We start from the raw sequence: 16,750 nt of genomic DNA on the forward strand, positions 1-16,750 counted from the left end.
ATTTTGACTCAACTGGAACTTCTTTCCACTGTAAGTATTGAAACTCATGTACTCAAGTGCTTTTAAGTTTGTTCTATTTCTCCAACTGACAGATTACATAATATGTTGGACCATAAAAAAACACAAAACATTTTATCAGTATCCATCAAGACTTCAAGATGTTTGTGCAACTTCTCCCTCTGTTTCTGTAAATGTAGGACCAGCATATTGTTACTTCCTCTTAAACACTAAATTGAGAGTACTACATGTATATACTTAAAGAACAGAGGAAGAAGGATGGTGGGAAGAGAAGGAATATAGCTGAAGCGGTGGGATATGTACAGGTGTTGTCAACACACTAGATGCAAACCATATCACTAACAGCCAATTTTATGCTGCTCTGCTGGTGTAAAGCTGCTGCATTTGTCTCTCAGTATGATTTTTTTCTTTTAAAAGAAGCTGCACAGTTAGGAGAAGGAAAAGGGGGGTGGGGAAAGAGAGCTATTTCTATGTAATTGTAATAGAAGACAAAGAACTGTGAGGTCAATGAAGGACAAAGTCCACCAGACTACAGCAACCACCTCTGTCCAGTAAAATTCTCTCTGATTTTGTTTGAATGATAATCACAACCTTTTAGCCTTTGCAGGAATAGAACTCATCTTCCCTTTTCAGGATTTTTATATGAAACTAGCAAATCTGTGCTTTTACAATGCTCTTTATTAAATTCTTAGTAGGATAAAGGCCTTTCCTTTACACTATAGTTCATTTCTCCACTGAGGCTTTCGTGATGAGGTGCTTGCCTTTGGTTCCTGTACTACTTCAGAAAAATATTGCACCTGCAGAGACTGTAAGGGCTGTAACATCAGCTGGAGCTCAGAGAAAAGCAGCTGAGCAGAGGACAACTATTGGTACCTTACACAATACTGTATAAATTACTACTCTCAGCAGATGTGCATGGATTCATTTTTTTGCTAGTCATTATGGTCAAAACCAAGACTCAAAATGCTGGTCAAGAATCATCTATCTCAGCACACAGCTTCTGGATTTTTTTTTATTGCCTCCAGTTCTTCCACTTACCTTCTTCTAATTTATTTAAATTATCCATGTGTGGATATTAAACCTATTTTCATTTGAATAACTCCTCACTTCCAAATAACATGAGTGCAATAATTTCCTACCTGATCTAAGCTTCATTTTAGAGCTAACTGCTTTCAGGGGACTTAATTATTTTCCATTGTGTAGCTCATTAATAAATTTATATTTTGGCATCTCACTATTAATGAAATCTCTCAGGAGGCAATTAACTGAGAAGGCGGCAAACTGCTAAACAGGATACAGCATGAGAAAATTTGTAAAGAGGCATGAGGGTGTAGAAGCTCTGATGATTACCTTTTTACTATTAAATTTTTTCTGTACAAAAAAAAAAGTTTAACTTGCCTCCATTCTCAGACTTCTCTGAAATGCTAGATATTTTCCAATATGCTTTCATCTGGTCTGCATTCCTGTAAGAGAATAGTAAATTAGTTGTAAGCACCAGTTTTAGCCCATTATTTCCCTTGATTGAACTGGTATGTTACAGACATTTCTAAATGGAGGTCTAGAAGAAACATTTGCTCATTTTAAGGTAAGTCTGTGGAAAACTACAGGAGGAAAAAAGGAAGAGAGAAGGGTGCGACTCCATTGTTCCAGAACAGCAAGCTCAGAAGTATATACTTTATACATCTTATATAACACTTTTTTACACATTTAACACTGTTCTATGTCCCCACCTATGGCTCCAAAATTCAAAATCCTCTGCAGTTCAGTCTCAAAGGGTAAGTTACCCTGGAAGTAGTTTGGAAGCTATGCCTTATGCTACATAACAGTGTAGGAGGGGGACAGTGTTGATTGCTCTCCCCTATGTAAGAGTCTTGGGACCATGAAATTTATTCCGTTTCCATTCTAGTAAAACTAATTGGTGTGACACACTGCTTAAGCTAACTTCAGACACTGTAAAGGGGCAGAAAAGGGCACCAAGCACAAGAGTCTCTGAGTGGACAGGGCATTTTAACTCCTGGAGCACTTGGCAGCACTTCCATCAAGTCAACAACTTGTAGCTGTGAGCATCATGAAGCGCTGATAGGTTTGAAATTGCTCTTGGCATTGATGCAGCAGGACTGAAATGCTCACATTTAGCCAATGTAAACTAGCTGCACATGATCTATTTCAGACCAGAAGATGTCTAGACACCTGATGCTACAAATATTGCTGTTTTTTCCTGTGAAATTTTTTGGGCTATGACACCAATGAATGCACTGAAATGAATCTGAAAAGAATACTGAAAAGTATTAAAATTACCATTTTGCAGGTGGAAGTGACTGCATGTTTATTACTCCTCCATCTACTGGTACCACAACCTGGACATTAGACAGCATACCAGGCACATTCATCGACTCTGGATTGTATTTATAATCCACTCTCACATCAGTAGTGCTAGCATCACATTTCCAGTAAGTTGCAAGATTCAATGGAGTAGACTGTATGCCATTCGTAGATACCTGTAAAAGAACAAACCATTGAAACCAGCTGAATTAAAATATTTCCCTTTTAGGCAGAAATAAGGGATGATAGTAACAAATATAACTCCAAATGCTGACAAAATATCAAGAGAACAATTGATCATTAGAGTCCTTATCACAGAATTCTGAAGAATGCTGCAGCCAAAAGGCATTTTTGTTATTTTAATTTTAAAATTAAAAATTTGGCCTATGAGGTTCCTTCCTTTTCTTACTTTTATCGTCTTCTATAATCTTTGGTTTTGTCTTGTGTTCTGCCTTACACAAGCATGCTTACAGCAAAATGACTTCACCCTTAGCAGTTGTGTGCCATGCCAGTTTAGCTGCCCAAGCAGCCAGCAGCAGAAGGCAACACCTGTCATTAGTGGACAGGCAACCAGCAAAATAGTTCTTACCTGTTCAAAGCATTATTTTCCTGCTGCAGAAGGCTGAATGCCACTTCTGTGGCTAAGCTTGTGCTATTGCCCTGATGCATCTCTACCACATTCTCAGCCTACTTGAGGAAGCTTTTATGTCGTGGTGCACACTCACCTTTACTTGGCAGCCTTTTCTATCTGCTTGGGCTTCTTTGTGCCAGTGCCTCTTTTTTCCAAGAAGAATCCACTGTATTTATTTCAGCAAACCAAAGAAATGTTTGGTTCCTTCCATCTTTCTCAGGAATTCTGTGTCTAACATGCTTTTTGTAGATTCAGTATACCAAGATTTTAAACATATTGGGAGGATGTGGAAACTACAGTGGTATGAATAGGTAGACTGACAGCTTATTTTCAGGGTGTTTTTGTGGGTACAGTTGTCTCAGATATCCAGACATTTCAGTGCAGGCAAATCCCTGTTCTCCATTGAGGTGAGTCTGTCTTGAATATTCACAAAGGCTTTTTATTAACAGCCAGAAGAACATCATCTCACTGATTCACACAATGGCCAGAGGTTGTCTGGTCCAACTCTCCTGCTCAAGCAAGGCCATCTTGAACCAGCTGCCCAGGACCATGTGAAGACAACTTCTGAACATTTTCAAGGATAGAGACTCCACCACCCCCCTAGGCAACCAGCCAGTGCTCAGTCACCCTCAGAGGAGAAAAATGTTTCTGGCTGTTCAAAGGAAATTTGCTGTGCTTCAGCATGCCTCTGGTTCTGTCACTGGGCACCAATGGAAACAGCCCAGCTCTGTTCTCTGTGTGTTCTCCCTAAGGTATTTATAAATATTGATGAGATTTCCCTGAACTTTCCCTTCTCCAGGTTAAAGAGTCCCAGCTCTCTCAGCCTTTCCTCATGGGAGAAATACTCCAGTCCTATCACCATCTCTGTGGCTCTTCACTGAGCCCTCTCCCTCTCCGGTCTCACTTGCAATGGGCAACCCAGAACTGGACACAGCACTCCCAAGGGTGGCCTCACCAGTGCTGAGTGGAGCCCAGGAGACCATCTGCTGCCTTTGCAGCAAGGACAGGTTGTTTGGCTCATGTTCAACAGTGTCTCCCAGGTCCTTTTCTGCCAAGCTGATTTCCATCTGGCTGGATGGAGTTGTTCCACCCCAGGTACACTTCTTGTTGAACTTCGTGAGATTGCTATCAGCCCATTTCTGCAGCCTGCTGAGCTCCCTCTGGAGGGCAAAATGACACTCTGGTATATCCAGAGGGTCATTCCTGTTCACTGTTGCCAGCAAACTTGCCAGGGGTACACTGCCCCATCATCCAGATCATTAATGAAGCTATTAAACAGTAAAATCAGTATTGACCCCTGGGGTTTACTGCTGGTTAACGGCCTCCAGCTAGACTTCATGCCACTGATCACCACCTGCCAGGCCCAGCTGTTCAGCCAGTTTTCACTTCACTTCACTGTCTGCTCATCCAGCCTGTACTTCACCAACTTCTCTACAAGGATTTAGTGGGAGACAGAGTTGAAAGCCCTCTTGAAGTCTAAGTAGACAGTATCTACTGCTATACCCTCATTCACTGGGGCAGTTATGTCATCACAGAAGTTTGTCAGCTTGGTCAAGCATGACTTTCCCTTAGTAAATCCATTCTGACTACTCCTGTTTTATTATACTGTGAGAAGTCAGAATGTCATATGTTCTCAGATAGAATCACAGAATGGTTTGGGTTGGAAGGGACCTTAAAGCAAATAGTGGCAACCCTCCCTCACCATAGGCACAGGTAACTTTCAGTAGACTAGGTTGCTCAAAGGCCCATACAGCCTGGTCTTGAACACTTTCAGGGATGGGGCATCTATAACTTCTCTAGGCAACTTGTGCCAGTAACTCACCACCCTCTAAGCAAAGAATTTTTTCCCAGCACCTAATCTAAACCTACTCTCTTTCAGTTGGAATCCATTACCATATATTAAAATTCATCACCTACAGCATCCAAAACTTAGGCAATTACAAAATCAAAGACAGTATAAGTACAAACTAAAACAAGCCCCCACCAAATCTTAAAGAAAAATTTGATTTTGCTAATATATAAAAAAAAGCAGTGTTTGAAGCTTGTATGCATGAATTGGACAGATGCATAACCAAGCTGAAACAGGTCCTGAATCCAAATGAATGACATGAAGCATAGCAGGAATGTGCTAAGCCTGGGCAGAGTCTAGGCATTGTAAGCAGTGACATACCCAGAATTGGTCTAGATGTGGGATGACAGTTCATCTGCATTCTGGCAGACAAAGAATGATTCTTTTAATTTTGGGGTAGATATCAGATCTGGAATGCCTTAAAAAATTCCAAAGGAAAAAAGTGTTTACCTGATACTTTAAAACATCCACATTGTAATAGGATGCAGATGGATTCTGCTCTGATAATTTCTTGAGGTAGACAGTTATAGCTTGCATGTTCATCCAAAAATCCTTAGTACTGGAGTCACTTTGTGACTGATCACTACAAAGAAAGATCACCAATTAGGAGTGATGTATTACACCACTCAAACAAGAATACTAGACATTTTAACTTCTGTTGCAAAAAGTCCTTTTTCAGTATAATTCACTATGTCAAATACAGTTCTGCTAACATTTCAGTTTTAAAATTGTCATGTCAAACAGCAATTAAATTTAATGTATGAATCATTCATTAGGTATGAATGATCAACATGAAATTAAATACAAAAGAATAGGTGCATATGGTTTGATTCATTATTTCAGTAATTTAAAAAATTCTGCATTTAAAAGCATTTAACTAGTTTTCAAAAAATCTCTCCAATAAATGAAATGGAAACTGTTCACCTGGAACATATCTCTGCTAAAAAATTCCAGCTTTTCCTAATTTTTAAAAGCAATATCTCCAAGTGTGATTTCAACAATTACCCTACTCAATTGGCAAACTTTTTTCTTACAAATTCTCCCAAGCACGCTGCTACACATCTGAGAGATGGTTATGTAATGAATCTGATTAGTGCAGAAATTATTTGGCTTAAAAATACACTCGTAGGTGACAAATAAGAGTAGGTATAGCTCCTACTACTTGTTTTACATTTAAGGCTCCTACTATTTGTTTTCCATTTAAGGCTACTGTTTCATCATTTAGTTTTACCATAGTTACTACTGTATATAGAAATAATTTATAAAATGCATGTAGGAACACAGCTACATTTACAAAATATTTTTATGGCTCCTGTTATATCAGTACAAGTCTCAAGGCCAGTAATCACTGAGATTCTTAATGGTGACAGTGGAGAGAACTAAGCTGAAAAAGCTTAATTCAATAAAATAATTATATGTAAGTAAACGAACCAGACTGTAAAGAATTCTGATTTACACATACAACTCATATTTTACAAATCATATAGTTTAAAGTTATTAAAAAAAAGAAAATACAAAACCTGTATACAAGTTGTGCATTTGGAAGAATCTGTTCTAGTTTGCTTGTGTTTTTTACCCTGAAGCAGAGCACAGCAGGAGATGGGTTGCTGGTGAAGACTTTAATAATCCCACTTGGGAATGAAATTGTCATATCACCAGTAATCTTCACAATACATCTAGAAGAAAATGAAAACATCAGTTTCATTGCAGCTCATCAACTGCCTAGTTTTAATACTAATTTTAAAGCAACCATTGTATTTTCACAATCTGACAAACTGAATTAAAACCAGAAAATCAATCTCAAATGAGAGTAATGTGACAATGTACTGTCACTTTCAACTTGGAAATAAGATGAAATAATGAAAGAAAAAAAAAGTTTTAACTGCTTAGGCATACAGTAGTCTTGGTGGATATTTTTTGGGCTTTGAAAACATGGTACAGCTATGCTTAGGCAAGCCTAAATAGCATAGCGAGGGATGTGACAGACGGAATGAAGTGCTTATATCTGCCCAAATTTACAGGTAGCACCTACCTGACTATGATAAAAATCCTTGACATTCTCAGTGAGAACACATTTCTATAAAGCAGGTATATATGAACTCATAGTAGGATGCAGGCCAGCACAGAGCAATTAGCCACTCTTGTCATTCATACCAGGGGGATAAAACCCCACTTTGAATCCCCCGCCTAATGTATTACATATTCCCCCCAAATATAACAAGTAGACTCACTGCGTTTTCTTATTGTAACTTATTACATTCAAAACAATTCACTATTTAACTAACTTTGTGGGATCTGCTCCTTTAAAGTAGGCGTTAACAGATTCAGTAAGGGCTACTGCAACAGGCAAGATGTCCTGGTTTCCAAGGCTGACAGGGCTGGGACCACGTGAAACACCTAGAATACATATAGTGTATAGATTTAATTTCCAAAAACCTTAGCAATAGATTTCAGAACGGTTGACTACATCTGTAATTTTCACAAGAGGTTACTGCCATCAGGTCACAGTAGCATCTGAAGTATTACTTGAAAAGTGTGTAGACATACATAAAAATAGTATAGTACAATTGCACAATCAGGAACACAGGACTATCAGTAGATAATGTAGACAGACACAAGGAAATATATAGGAGGCAGAGGAACACTGCATTAAAATGGCCACTGGTAAAAGTGAAGTCAACAGACCCAAAGGAAATAAACATTGATTAGAATGATTTTTAAAAAAAACCCTACTGTATGCTTTTCGTATGGAAAAATATATGATAAAATGGTCATAGAAATGCAAAGAATTTACTTACAGTAAGAATGAACTCGAATGCAAATACATCAGTATTACCCCACATAAGTGAACCATTTCTTTTAACCTTTTCAGCCAATTAACATTACAATTCTCAAGCAGAAATTGTTGGAGAAGTCCTAATTTTTTTTTTATTTGGCACAACACAATTCCAATACAGAAATATAAAAATCAACTGAGATCTCACGTTGAGGCATTTTGAAATGTGCATATACAACTCATGAAATAGGTTGTCACTGGATTTTATTTTTCACAAATTTTCTACATGTGTACTGAATATAAAAGAGTACTGGAAGTTTTGTCTTTTTTATTAGTGAAGCAGTGTAGTAGAGAGCATCTTATTAATTTTTTTTGTCCCACTGCTGAAGTGGCCTGTACCACATAATATTATCTACACAAAGGAGGCACAATCTTCATCTTTTCATAAGCAAATTGAGAAATTTCTCTTTCATACCATAAAGCAGAAACAAAATGCTTCTGTATAATACTGCTCATGGCAAATTAAACCTATTTACTTTAAAACACTGGCTGTCCTTTCTGAGCTCTTTCAGAAGCAAAAAGGAAGCTGTGATCTTGTTCTTCACAGAGGAACTAATATCTCATACTAAACCTTTAATTCAGAGATAAGTAAACGAAGTAGTAACAAAAAGAGAGCAAAAGACAGAAGTTGGTTCAATTCTACCTCATACCTCACTCTCATACCTCATAATTTCTTGTTTAAGGTAGTAAAATGTTCAGAATACTTCTCAGCACCAGGAAAATATTTGTGCAACATTTAGGCCTCCTTAGATCAAAAAGATCTAGTCAAAAGTGTTGAAAACAAAAAATTCTGAGAAGAATGAACTATTATGATGCTGGCTACAAAACACTGACTTATTATTTTTTTTCAGTGTAAACAGTAGCTAGACAATACATGGATCATGTTTCCAAAGTTTTTTCTCTCCCTGAAAGTGACCAATAAAAGCTGTGATTACAGAAATCATTATTTCAAGAAGCAGACATGCAATAAAATAAAGAGTTATCCATCACTAGGAATTCTGTTTGATGAAATACTGAACTCCAGGATTATTCTTCACTAAAGCCAAAATATGCACTCAATGAAGGCAGCACTACAGTTGCTGAGCTGTTCTACTGTCTTTTTCCCCCAGTTTACTAAGGAACAACTAACAATTGCAGAACAGAGAGGATTACCTTGTATACAAGTGTATAAATTATTTTAAAATCTTTTACTTAATGGCCTTGTGTAAATTTTTATATTGACATTTGATTATCATGCGAGTAATGCAGATATACTGATTATATTTCTATTGGTAAAAAACAAATACTGTTTTCTTGACTGAAGAGTGAAATTCATTAGAAATACTAACATTGCTTTTACTTTTTTTTAGGGAACACCACAGCAATATTTACTTCTCTGAGTTTATTTGGAGGATTACAAACGAGATATCTTCTTTTATTTGCTCTGTTCCCACTGTTGGTAAACCCTTTGATTCATAAAAATCTATGCATTCTCCTAAAAACCAATAAATTGAAACAAATAAATTGCTATAAATTTAATGAGGCCAAGTGCCAGCTCTTGCCTTTGGGTCACAACAAACCCAGGCAGCGCTACAGGCTGGGTGAAGAGTGGCTGGAAAGCTGCCTGGCAGAAAAAGGACCTGGGGGTGCTGGTCCATAGTGGCTGGCAATGAGCCAGCAGTGTGCCCAGGTACCTGAGAAGGCCGATGGCGTCCTGGCCTGTAGCAGAAATAGTGTGGCCAGCAGGACCAGGGAAGTGACTGTGCCCCTGTACTCAGCACTGGTGAGGCTGCACCTTGAAAACAGTGTCCAGTTCTGGACCCCTCACTCCCAGAAGAACATTGAGGTGCGGGAATGTGTCCAGAGACAGGCAACAGAGCTGATGAAGGGTCTAGGGAGTAAGTCCTATGGGGAGCAGCTGAAGGAGCTGGGGTTGTTCAGCCTGGCTCAGAGGAGACCTTATTACTCTCTACAGCAACCTGAAAGGAGTAAGGGTGTGAGTCAGCCTCATCTCCCAGGAAACTAGTGACAGAACAAGAGGATATGGCCTCAAGCTGTGCCAGGGGAGATTCAGATTAGACATCAGGAAGAATGTTTTAGCTTGTCTGCAGAGCAGGGAAGCGGACAGGCAGAAGATTACATTATATAAAAGTGGTTATATCAAGTTTTGGTGATCTGAGCAACATATAACTTGTTAAGTAGTTGAGATTTCAAGCTATTTGTATCTGCCAGATACCATCTAGAGAAATTTGTTTCAAAAGAAATACCATTTTATTAGAGGTAGTGAATTAGGATGATTAGTTGAGACATAAATCTGCTTTGAGTACAATACCTGGTGGTGTCCCACAAAGCTTTTCAATTGTACGAAGATTTTGAATCAAAAGAGCATCCTCTATTACATTTAAATTAAACAAAACATTGCAAGAAAACAAAATATTTCAAGGAAAAATAGATGTTAAAAATTAAAATATTAAAAAATACTTCACAAATTAAATTAAGGCTAAAGCATAAAAGAAACACTCAATTATGCATGCCTTAAAGTTCTCTTGGAAAAAGATAATTAGAGTCAACTCTCCATTATTCAGGACAAATGGGGTACAGGAAACACTGGACTGTGCAAAAGTCAAAAGAATTCATACAGTATTGTAGAGTGTATTCTCATGCCCCAAAGTCTTTCAGCTCTCTGCTCTGACCTTCCCCTTTTTCCAGGACTATTTCATACAGTCAGTGCAGATGGAACTGGTCTTATTTATTTTTCCTAGTCCAGAGTAATAACCATGTCAAGCCTTGGTGTCAGCACACACCTCATTACCTCCTCCCTCACCTCATGATTTCACTCTGTCACTGCCTCCAACAACATGCACACACTGAGAGCTGGGGATATTGATGCTCCTGCCCCAAATTTTTGGCACCAGAGCTGAGGCCTGAGGATATGAGCCTGGATGGACCTGGCAACCAAAATATCAGTTGTCTTTCTGGGATGCGTCTCAGCATTTGTGAAACTGGTGTACACTAAACTGTAGGAGCTACGGCTGGGCAGAACTTAGTAGAACAAGGTGGAAACAGCTGCATTGCTTTCAGTGCAGAACTCCCGCTGGAAGCTGCAGAAATTCTCTCCTGAGCTGCTAAGCCTGAGTGAGGAATGCTTGGCATCAGTAACCTTCACAGATAACAATACCTTGAGAATCTCATTTAACTTGGGACTAGAGAGGTAATAGTGTTCATGAATGAAACAATTCAAGTCTACTACATAAACAAGTTAAAATGTTTTAATCCCAACTGCCCTCCCCAACCTAACAAAACCCCCATTAACTAAAAAGACCTCTATACGTCTCCTTTTCATTTGTTGTAACCAAATATCAAAACTGAAGCACTATCCTTTAGAAACAAGAGAAAACCTGAAATTAGTGTCAACACATGAAGTCTAATTAGCTCCTCATCTTAATCTTTTTTGCTTAGTTGTTTGTTTTGCTTTTACTAACATCTCTGTTTACCTAATATACTTAACTAACTTGAAGAAAAAGATGCATTAGATTAATTTTTTTGAAACTGGAATTAAAGGACGACAAATTAAATTAAAAGAGCATAAAAGAACTCACTTTTATGAACCTTTAAATTCATTAAAATTTTTCTGCATCCCAAAATATTTCTGCACCTATATAATAACATCTTCTGAAAAAATACATGATAACATATTGTACTTGATGGATATACAAGCATACCAAATAGGAATTAACTGAATATTAATTTTGAATAATATTTTCCTAAAGAGCATGCTATAATTGGATTCTGCGGTCTAATCTAATTGAATTCACTTTCATATCTCTCAATGTCATTTACAAGCAGGTGTGGCAAATTATGCTTGAAGGACCTAGACTTGCATATGAAGAAACTAACTCCAACAAATGGTTTTCCCAACAGGTGCAACTTAGTAGTAGAGTTATCCTATTTCTAAAATAAGATAAAATGGTTAATTAAACTTACCAACGGTAGGTGTGTTTGCTGCACTAAGAGAAGCAGAAGAGGATATAGAAGAAATGCTCTCTGCACGTGCCAAAGGAGCTGCTGGAGGTGGACTTGAATTAGAGGTCAATGGAGGGCTGAATGGCCTAGGCTGAACAAAAGAGATTACAAGAATATGACACAAAGTGGTTTTTAAAGACACAAAAAAAGGACTGTAAATAGAAAAGTTTCACTTCCCAATCATTTCATAATGTTTCTCAACATAGTTCTTTTAATGTTTTGTCTACCTTAGTTTTAAGTGTAAAACAAAGAACTCATATTTTTCATTGGAATGAATTCCGTTATTTCATAGATTATAATTTTTCTGGATGGAGTAGTCAAGTCTAATATATTTGATTATGTAGCCCCCTGTCAATAATAGTGATATAACACAGTATTGGAACCTAAGACTACAGACTACTGTGCATGTGTGCAGTGAACATGGATTTAGAAAGCTAAAGCAAAGCTACGAATGAATTGGAAGTAAGACCAGCAGAAGGCTACTAAAATAGTTGGGACTGGAGTACAGAAGAGAGAGGAACAGGCTGAAGGATCAGGGTTTGTTCAGCCTGGAGAACAGAAACCTAAGGAGGTATCTAGTAGCAGTCTTTCATTACGCAAAAGCAGGTACACAAAGAAATCAGAGTCAGGCTCTTCTACTAACAGATGTAAGAGCTATAGCAAAGGAAATTTCAGCTGAGCTTTGGGAAAAACTATTTCTTCCAACCTTTTAGTTAAATCCTAGTACAAGTTGCCATATTGTAAAATCTCCCACTTGAGATTTTTAGAACTCAGCATGTGCCTAAGCAATCTGATGTAATTTTGAAGTCAGTCCTTTTTTAAGCAAGTTGGCCTAGGAAACTTAAAGTCTCTTCCATTCTAGACTTTTGGATGGTTTCATGATTCACTGAACTATTAAGGTATTTAACTAATGATGATATTGGGATTAACCTATCTTGAAATGTACTGGAAACCCTGAAGCATCATTTGGGCGGAGTAATTGTAGAATCCCAGAAGATAAGGGACTAATGTCTAAAACACAGATAGCTGGGTGGCTGTGCAGCCCACCAAGGATTGTTGGTAATAACTGACAAGGACTGTCAGTAACAATCAAGGATTGTAAGTAATAACAAGCCATGAGAAAGAACAAGATGTGGCTGGAGAAGGGGCCATGTGGAAGTAGGAAAGTACTCTTATGGGATAAACATCTTTGCTCTGTTTCCTGGAGATAAGCACAATGTAGTACCACACAAGGGCAGGAATGAGACTGAGAAGTGAGGATGGACTGCAGGGGGGGATCAAGACCACCCAAGACTTACAAAGACCTCTCACCCTTTTCCAGAGAGGTCTGAAAGAACAGACTGCCTATGATAACTAATTTGCACAGAAAGTGAGAAACCTGTGGGGAAACATCTATAAAAAAGGTACCCCCCACCAAGCCCAGGTGGTATCCCCATGAACCTGGACATTGCATTGGCTGGACTGACACTGGAACCAGGACTGATGATCTCTTTTTCTCTCTTTGTTTCTCTCTATTCCTCCTTACTTAATGTCTTCCTTTCTCTCTTCCTTTTTATCCTATCACTTTATCCAAAGCCCATTGCCAGATGCTTGTATAGTAAGTCAGGGACAAGCATACCTATCTCCATGCCAAATGTATAATTCAATAATAAAGCTTCGTGAGTTTCTGTGGACCCTCAGACTTTTTTTATTTCTCTCAACCATAAGCATTTATGAATCTTGGGTGCTTCCCTCCCCTTATCAGTTGGATGTCACAGTAACTCCTTCCCCGCTACTCCTTCCACTCCGGTTCTACTGCACTTATTGCTGGGTACGTGGCTGTGATGGACTGTGGGAATTGTAAAAGGAGTTGATGCATAATGAAGACAACTGACAATCTCCCACTTGTATCTGGATAATAGTCTATTTCTAAAACAACAATATGAAATGAATGTAGCTTTGTGCAGGATCATACTTTATAGCAGAACACTACCAGATAAGTTCTTTTATTTGATTATGATGACGTGAAGAACAGATTCCTTAAACTGAGAGCAATTACTCACATTTTGTATTGGAATGAGAAAAGAATCTCAAAATGAATTCTATTCTGACCGTACAGAAAAGCAAAACAGTTTGAAAATGTTTAAGTTTTGTCAAAGCATGAGATCAGAATTTTATTTATAACAAGAACTAGGTGACAGTACCTTGTGTAAAGTAAGATATGCAGGTATCCCCAGAAATGCCAAGGCAGTAGAAAGAATTCAAAAAGTTTATTTAGAAGGCCAGAACATGAAAAACTTACAAAAACCTCACAGTACTGTAGAAGCACTGGGCCCCAGGGAGAAAAGGCAAGGCCCCACCCTCTCCAGGGCTTTTTGCCTTCTCCTCCCTGTCTTTCCTGCCTTCTCTGGGCTGCTAGGGCCCTGTACTTGTTTGTGAGTTAACTCTCTCCAGCACAACAGAAGGAGATAGCACAGCTCTCCCTCTGCAACTTCCTCTGACTGCAGAAGGGAAAAAAAAATTAAGCCTCTGGAGAAGGCATTTTGCAGTCTTCATAAGTGAAAAAAGTTCTAGCTTGCCCTTACAAATTCTTCTGAAATTGTAGCTATCCTTAGACCTTGCTACTTTGAAATAAAAGAGGATCTGACCACAGGAAAATTTTTCCAAGCCAGTAAGTCAAGTGAAATACACAAAATACTAATAATCACAAAGGAAATTAAGTATGGCCTGGTCTGACAAGCTGTTTGGGTATTTGAATTCTTTACCACATTCCTTACTGGCTGGTGAACCTGCACTGTAGGCAGTGAGCAGATGCAGGCAGCATGCAATCTCTCACTATTCTGATGGGCAACTGCTGTGATCTACCACCTCCCCTCTCCATCAACCAGCAACAAGGGCAGGAAGAAGCCACAGCAGGGATACTTTTGTCAACACATGACTGGTAAAGATATATTTAATACCACTTATTCCCCAAAGCATTGATGGTATCCGTAAATCAGTGGAGCATTGTAAATAACTTTGCTAGTATTTCACATTTTGAAAACTTCAATCTTATACATGTGCCATCCTTTTTGGATGAGCACATTATTGAGCAAATTATTGATTTACTCAATTAAGAACATTCAGCTGATGCAAAAATTATGTTTTGGACCTTTGTATTTCAGTTAAGAATTACCTGTTCTAATAACATAATTGTCATAAACAATTTCCATGCCTATCTGGCAATGTGGAAAATCTGCTTATGTAATTCTTTGAACATTGGTTGGAAAGTAACTCCACTTACAGAATAACAGTATAAATAAATGGTGTATTGGAAATCAAGTCACAATAGAGAACAAAAAAACCCGTAAAACAACAAACAATCAATACATACTATTTCATTAATCCCACTAAGTTTCCCGGTAGTCAGCTTTGGTCTTGAAGCAGGCCTTGGAGGGGGTACTATGGTGCCTGCAGAAAGAGGAGTGGTGGGCCTTGCTGGAAGAAAGCAAATTCAAGAAAACAAGTATTAAAAGATCACATAAATACTTACTTGAATAGAATAACTGGAATAGAATAACTAGAATTTCCTATTTTACAAGTGTGATGGTCTAAGATTTCACACTAATCGTAAGTGCTTTTAAAATAGTGCCAGGTGATACCCTGAAAGTTACTTGAAAAATAGCATCATGGGCTTTCTCATTGCTCTTAAATGATTTTATACCAAGCAGTCATGGGGGTTTGTATGTAAAAATAATTGGTTTTGCAAATTCAATCAGTTAATCTTTGAGATGTCACTGCTGTCTAACATCCCACAAAAATACAATGCCATTTCTAGAAAAGCAACACTGCATAGTTAAGAGAAAGCAATGCCTTTAAATGAATAATTTGAATTTTCTTCTTGCTTCAAGGTGAATATTTACTTTATTGTCCAAGCTTTCAAGGAAATGGTGCTAGCAAGCAGTTTAGTACATTCTAAGTAAGAAAATGTGTTAATTTTAACATCAGGGTGAGCATTCATAACAAAAAGAAAAATGAGTCCAAAGCTCACTTTTTGTAGTCAGTTATTAGCAAAGAGCAGTACAGAATGCATGCTTGCCATACCCTTATTTGTATGAGCACAAGAAGACACTAAACTATAGTCCAGTAGTGTTGAAGATGATGCGGAAGATATTTCAGCAGCAGTGCCAGTTTCTTCAATGAATAATTGTTCAAGGCATACAGTGTTACTGAAAAGGTCACTTTGATCCTCAGAAGCACAGCTGTTGGAAGAATTCCCAAGCCAAGCAGAAGAGGCAAGGCAGGCATTTTCAGTTTTAAAATGCAATCTTTGGGGTTCCTTCTTGTCTGTGCTTGTGTGTCTAATTGTAAGAAGTTCATCAGCAAAGGAAATCCACTGACTCTGAGACCGTGAAACACAGGGTAAAGTATTGGTACTCCCTGATGGTGCTGGAACACCAGATTTGCACAAAGTGCTAATCATAAAGTCTGGTGAGGATGGGCTTGTAGACCCAGAATCTGTCTGGTGTCCAAGCAAAGACTGAGATACTCTACACCCAGCCAAATCAGTGGTAGATGAGGAGGAGCTCCTACTGTGCTCTTTTAGGGTAGCTGAAGGAAAAAGAAAGAATTGAAACTACGAACAATACTGAAAAGATAAAACTTTCAATATTCAAAAAAGTATTCAATAGCCACTGCAGGAGGATTACTAGCCATCATGAAAATGAATTGCTCTACTAGGCTAAAAATCCCCCCACTTACAAATAAAAGAAAAAAAAGGGCTAGTGACATATCACATGTACTTTATTCATACTGCCAACCATGTCACTTCCCATTTTTCAAGTACATAAAAAATAATTTATTGTCTATCTCTCCATTTAAAGCTCTACTTCTCACGACTTTCTTTATTCCTTTTACATCCTCCCTGCTGTGATTTAATTTTCTTTCATCTTTGTCTTTTCCTTCTTGCATCCTAATCCATTTTTGTTTCCTCTCTACAGCTTTCTGCTTTTAATTTCTTTCAAAGTTATTTAATCAAATCTATCCTTCCAAACATTTTGGTCCTCTTAGCCCAAACACTTGTAAAAGAAAGGCCCAACCGAACTGGCTTTCAGGTGAGTGAAGACCATGCAAT

General features: G+C 38.1%; 1 protein-coding gene across 10 annotated transcripts in view; it reads right to left on the reverse strand.

The window, feature by feature from the left end:
* The window catches only part of FCHO2 (FCH domain only 2), a 78,234-nt gene that overhangs the window by 3,704 nt on the left and 57,780 nt on the right, over nt 1-16,750 (reverse strand). For 3 of the 10 annotated variants that reach the window (XM_027883419.1, XM_027883409.1, XM_027883400.1), the window contains 8 exons: nt 15,721-16,227; nt 15,011-15,114; nt 11,620-11,749; nt 7,106-7,217; nt 6,341-6,496; nt 5,271-5,403; nt 2,317-2,516; nt 1,417-1,481 (listed from right to left, as the gene is read on the reverse strand). In XM_027883419.1, coding sequence (XP_027739220.1) covers nt 1,417-1,481; nt 2,317-2,516; nt 5,271-5,403; nt 6,341-6,496; nt 7,106-7,217; nt 11,620-11,749; nt 15,011-15,114; nt 15,721-16,227 — 1,407 coding nt within the window. Of the gene's footprint in view, nt 1-1,416; nt 1,482-2,316; nt 2,517-5,270; nt 5,404-6,340; nt 6,497-7,105; nt 7,218-10,447; nt 10,767-11,619; nt 11,750-15,010; nt 15,115-15,720; nt 16,228-16,750 lie in introns of those variants that run through there. The other 7 variants (XM_027883440.1, XM_027883429.1, XR_003571187.1 and 4 more) reach the window with 6 other exon arrangements.

Source organism: Empidonax traillii, unplaced genomic scaffold (assembly GCF_003031625.1).
Source record: "Empidonax traillii isolate 1590-97213 ecotype Southwest subspecies unplaced genomic scaffold, ASM303162v1 scaffold8:size5222938, whole genome shotgun sequence".
NCBI lineage: Eukaryota > Metazoa > Chordata > Aves > Passeriformes > Tyrannidae > Empidonax > Empidonax traillii.